General features: G+C 35.8%; 1 protein-coding gene across 3 annotated transcripts in view; it reads right to left on the bottom strand.

Moving 5' to 3' along the window:
* Positions 1 to 942: 942 nt before the first annotated feature.
* The window catches only part of SMAD2 (SMAD family member 2), an 89,411-nt gene continuing 84,353 nt past the window's right edge, over positions 943 to 6,000 (bottom strand). For all 3 annotated transcript variants that reach the window (XM_007974097.3, XM_007974098.3, XM_073006332.1), the window contains one exon: positions 943 to 2,633. In XM_007974097.3, coding sequence (XP_007972288.1) covers positions 2,510 to 2,633 — 124 coding nt within the window. In that variant the 3' untranslated portion in view covers positions 943 to 2,509. The remainder of the gene's footprint in view (positions 2,634 to 6,000) is intronic.

Raw genomic sequence — 6,000 nt, 5'->3', positions numbered from 1 at the left:
CTTCTGCCACTTTCAGAGTTGTTTTCTGCCCCTACAACTGATCCCTAACACTATTACAAGTTCCCAAGTAAGTAAAAGAAGGGTAGAGGCTCCACTGAGTATCTCCTACAGGCCTGATAGTGGTATTACCTAGGATATTTACTCTGCTCACAAGATGGGTAGTAGAAAACATAATTACTGGACAGCACGAAGTCTAGAAGCAAGCAGCAGGGCACTAAAACAGTGGGAGTTTACACAACAAAGGCTTGTTAAATTAAGCAGTATGTGGTACAAATGCAATTTTTACAGCAAAGGTTGAGGAAGAAGATATACTAGTGAGAATGACATGAAGCAGATCATAAAATAAGGCCACCTTCAAAATATTATAAACTATAGAATCATTCCAATCTTCAAGTTTGGATTCATAGAGGTTTCTGTATAAAGCATTAATACCTAATCACGAGTTTCCTTTAGTGTGAACCTTTTTGCATTTGAAGGTATTTTCTTTGCCAGGAATGCTTGCCTCCCCTGGCTCATCACTTGGCTAGGTTCTTCAATGTCAGGTATTAGCTCATGTATCCTTTCCTTAGAGGCTTTCCTTGATGTCCTACCTGAAGCATCCCATCTGTTATTCTCCAGTACAGTACCCTGTTTATCTCCTTCATAGACAAGTAAGATGATTAAGGGTTAGTGTAACTGCTGTCTCAGCAAAGGCAGGAACTGTAGTTGTCTTGTTCACCTTTACCCAAAGACTAAGAAAGTTCCTGGTACAAACAGGTGAACAATAAATATTTGTTGAAAGAATAAAAAATTACTATAGCAAATTTACATAAATACATACACATACACACAAATATAGGAAAATGGGGAGTACACGATAGAAAACCACCAAATGTTGAAAGTATTGAAAAATGATACCTGTAGAGATAGGTGAATATGATTTCAAAGAACAATTACCAAAGATAGCTTCAAAAATATGAAAATTTATGAAAAGACGACCAGGAGTGGTTATTTTCCATTTCTACTAAGACGCAAACAAAAAGAAATGTTTAAACTGCAATGAGTCAGTATTAGATGTCATAATTATTTGCTGCAGAATGAACTACCAACAGAGTTTCGAAAATCTCCTCTCACTACAGAGTATGGAATATGGTCAAACACAAAACCAGGATCAGTTAAGGACAGCTCAGACTGCAGGTAACTTATAAGCTAAAAAACTTGCTAAATAAATGGCTTTTCCCCCAATTTTTAAAATTCTGAATTCATAATTATGTGTAGAATAACAATCAATTTATAAATTGAATACAACATACTTTAAAAACAGATGGCCCATATCTGCTGATCGTACCTCTGCATCACTTTTCTAGGTATTTTGCAGAAACAATTACATTTACAAAACGTCCATTTCATAATACAATCCAAATCAAAATACTCGAAGAGCAGAAGGTCTGCTGTTGAAATATTTTAAAATACCTTTTGAAAAATGGGTATTTAAAGATTCGCTTTTTAAAAAAGGGATATGTATATGGAAGTAATTCCAGCATATCCCTGAAAATAACTATACTGCCACCTATGCATTTTTTATGAGGTGGAAGGATAAATCAACAGACTGCTAGATTACACAAGTCAATTATTCCTGTTGAAACTTGGGCATAAGACAAAGGGACTTTCTCCATATGAATTCTTACTGTACCCCAGAATTAACTGGTGCCAGCAGTATCAGTGCAACTATTACTGGTGATGATGTCATGCTATGCTGTTTTGATTATGAGGATAAAAATGGGAATGGAAAAAAGAGGCTTGGAAAGGTTTTCAGTATGGTTTCCTCATAAGAAGATTTAGCAGTTAAAAACAAACAAACAAACAAACAAACAAAAAACACAAAAAGAATGACTGTTTAAGCCCCACTGAACACATTAAGGTCAAGGATTTCAAAAGTTAATCCACTTTTCTTCCCCCAAGAGTTTATTTTTGGTAAAAGGCAGAAAAATTAGTTTTTCTACAAGGAAAATCTGCTCCTAAATAATTTGAAAATCTTGATATATATTATATATTAAAAAAGACACACAAAAATAACAGAGAAGTGGGAATAACAGATTAGGTACTGTAACTTTATAAAGGTTTGCCTAGATCAAGAAGCAGCGCACACACACCTCATCTATGCAAACTAAAAATGTATATAAACAGCACAATACTGTGATACTGGATCATGATACATTACCTGTACACATAACTACTACTGTTATTAATAAACCTTTGGGACACTCAATTTTATGCCCAATAAGACATCATTAAGTCTTTAAAATCTTCTCTTCCTCTTTAATGGGAGAGTATTTCTAGACACTAATTTTCCCATCTAATATTCAAATATAGGAAACAGATTCCACAAGGTGCTTTAATTGATGAGACCTCAAGTGCTGTTTTCTCTCTTGAACTTTTGGATAGTAAACAGTCCATAGGGACCACACACAATACTATGACAGAAGAGTTGTTACGTTAAGTCTTTTCATGGGACTTGATTGGTGAAGCTTTATGACATGCTTGAGCAACGCACTGAAGGGGATCCCATCTGAGTTAATACTTTGTCCAACCACTGTAGAGGTCCATTCAGATGAAGTTCAATCCAGCAAGGAGTACTTGTTACCGTCTGCCTTCTGTTTAAAAGAATACAGGAAAATGGTTATGAAATTCAAGTCCGCAGGCAGGGAAAATGGCTATGTTTAGGTACACTGCATTAAAAATTTAGAGAAATTAAAAGGTTGTGTATATAATTTTGGACACGATTATTTCAAAAAATGGCTGATCCTCAAAGTACTTCTGATGATCTTGTTTTAGAAGTGATTTACAAGAACATTTTTTTCTCATCAAACTAAAATTAATAAGGTGATCTTATTATTCACCATCATCCAAAATGGAACACCTGAGAGAGAATATACATACTATTAATATCAGGCCAGGGCCAGACGTGGTGGCTCACAACTGTAATCAAAGCACTTTGGGAGGACAAGGCGGGCGGATCACAAGGTCAAGAGACTAAGACCATCCTGGCCAACATGGTGAAATCCTGTCTTTACTGAAAATACAAAAATTAGCTGGGCGTGGTGGCGCATGCCTGTAGTCCCAACTACTCAGGCGGCTGAGACAGGACAGTCACTTGAACCCAGGAGGCAGAGGTTGCAGTGAGCCGAGATCATGCCACTGCACTTTAGCCTGGAGACAGAGCGAGACTTTGTCTTGAGGGGTTAAAAAAAAAAAAAAAAAAAAAAAAAAAAAATCAGGCCAAAAGGAGAGGCGTGAATAAGGATTGTCCAAGCAAACGAAGACATATAGTCACTGTACTCATCAAAACAACCACAGAATAGTAGATACTCAAACATCAAATGGAATCTAAATAAAAGTATACCAAAGCAAAAACAAAATTTTGGCCCAAGCTAAACCCATACCACAGAGTGTTAAAAGCTGGAATTCAACTTTCCCTGCCAAAGCCAATGAACATCCCTCTTAGCAACACCATTCGGGCTGTTCATAGTGCTTCAACAAAAGGGGCAACTCTAAGGGAATTACAAATTATTCAAACACCTCCTGTCACTTCCATCCATTGATTTTAGTTCCATCTTATTTGCTATACAGAATAAGTCAATAAATCCACTTGCTTCTATAAACTAACAGCCCTTCAAATATGAGAAAAGCCCATTATCAACTCTTCATCTCCAAGCAACACATGTTCAACATAATTTAAAACTGTACTTCCAAGGATGTCATTTTCTGAGGCAGATGGCATCAGTGCCCCACTATACCCTTCAGATTTTTCAGTGTGCTCTAGGCAACTTCCAAATGCAGGTATCTTCATTTCTGTGCCCAGGAACTTCTCTGATATACCAAAAAAGGCTAGAGGCGCCAGGAAATTAACATCCCCAGGAGCAGCCCTCAACCAAGGAAACAGAAATTGACATTTACATGCCCAGCAGTTCTGTCCCCCTGGGGAGGATAATTCTATAGACTGTTTACTATTTCCCAAAGTTTCCCCAAGGGTGTCAGTTCTAGTGACCCACCCACTGTGTAGGTGGCTTAACAATGGTCCTGGCTGCCCTTTTCTCCCCTGTCCCACTTCCCTTTCAGGAATAAGTCATAATCCAGGTCACTCAAGGGGAGTAGGTTTAAGAAGGCTGCCACACAGATATATTTCTTGGTTAAATACGAATTCTTCATACATCTAAATTCCCTGTTTACTACATTTCCTAATTTTTAAGCTAACAACCAAGATGGCATTAAAGAAATTTAAAAAACATAGTTTTAGAAACCTAAATATTAAGTCTATTTCCTCAGCTCCAGAATGATTAAAGACAGTAAGTCCCTGGTAGCTACCTACATATCCACAAATAGATGGGTATTTGCCACTTTGATTTTTAAATGTTAGAGGAAACCACTTGATCTTCCAAAGTCAGATGTACCTGACTCCCAAGACTCATAAAAACATACTGCATATTACTGCTTCTGTAATTACAGATTTTACTTTATCTCTGAGTTAAAGAATAGCAGAGTCCACAGTGAATGAAGAAGGGCAGTATCTTTACCAAGTAAAACTGCTCTTAGCAGAAGATCTATAGATACACATGGAATTCTCTCTGTAATTCACTCTTAGTTCCACTAAATTCCTACCACATTTTGCCTTATTCTAACCTTTTGAAGAAAAAAGTCTGACCTGAAACCTTATTAGACAATATAATTTAAATCCAATTTTGCTATCAACTCAGGTCAAGTCTAAAGTTTTAAGAAAACGGCATTCACCATTCTCTACGGGTAACAACATCTCAAAAGGGTAATAATCAAAACAGAACTATAGCAAAATCATAAAATGAATGACTCTACCAATATAACTCAGAAAAATTAGTAACAAGTCTTCATTTTGATATAAATACGTAACATATATTTTAAAATGTATTCAACAAGTACACCTCACTCTCAAAGTCAGATTTCTGACAAAACTTAAGTTAGACAAGCAAGTTCAAAACAAATCAATTTGGAAGAGACCAAATTGCCAGAAGCAGCAGGAATACAATCACTATATTACATGAAGATTTCTTAAGCAAGCATACAGAAAAAGCAATACAAATTGAAGACTAAGTATTTTACTTAATTCCTACTCTTAAATATGGTAAAGAAGTCTTCCCTCTCTTTGATGTGAAATCCAATCTACTGTTTATCAATAATCTATTTTATCCACTGATGACAAATTAGTTTTTGTAAAACTTAAATATATAATTGTTACTACTATCCTTATAGAAGAGGTTAAGAGTCCAGGAGAACTATCTTCCAATCCCATCTCAACCACTTATAATGTAACCTTGGGTAAATTACCAGCTTTCTATGCCTATTTACAAATATGTATTAGTTTGAACCATTTGTTACCTGCAAGGATGGCAATTTCATATATTTCAACCTTACAAAGAATGAACTGACAACAGAAATAGTAATTTTTAGATACTACACTTAAAACAGCACAGTGCCTGTCACATTAGCAAGTATTCCTCCTATTTCTGAATGAAGTTCCTCCTCTTAACCTACATTTAGTTTGTCTTAATTTATTTGTCCAGCCTTATTTTTTCTATTCTCCAAACTGAATTGCTATGCTATTCTCAAGATTATCACTTCCCAACTCTGCCCACCCCATTTATGACTATTGAAATCCAACGCATCTTTTACAACTAGATCCCATGCCATCAAGTTTTTCTTGAGCACTGTGTGCAAACATATCTCCTTCCATAAACTAACATAACTCTTCATATACACCCCGTTTATGGTATTTAACACTCTGCATTATCTTAAAATGCATGCCCGTGCATGTTTTAATGATATCTTCCATGATGGCAGCTCAGTAATTTGCAATAGTTTTTAATTTGGAGGCCTCCAACTTTATTTTACATAAAGATCAGCTGACTCTATAACCTCAATGAAAACAGATACAAATGAACTCCAGAATATGCAAAAACGGAATGAAACATAATTACATTGTGGAAATTT

The sequence above is a fragment of the Chlorocebus sabaeus genome, chromosome 18 (assembly GCF_047675955.1).
Source record: "Chlorocebus sabaeus isolate Y175 chromosome 18, mChlSab1.0.hap1, whole genome shotgun sequence".
NCBI classification, from domain to species: domain Eukaryota; kingdom Metazoa; phylum Chordata; class Mammalia; order Primates; family Cercopithecidae; genus Chlorocebus; species Chlorocebus sabaeus.
The sequence above is the reverse complement of the archived record's forward strand: the minus strand, read 5'-3'. Positions and strand labels throughout refer to the sequence as shown.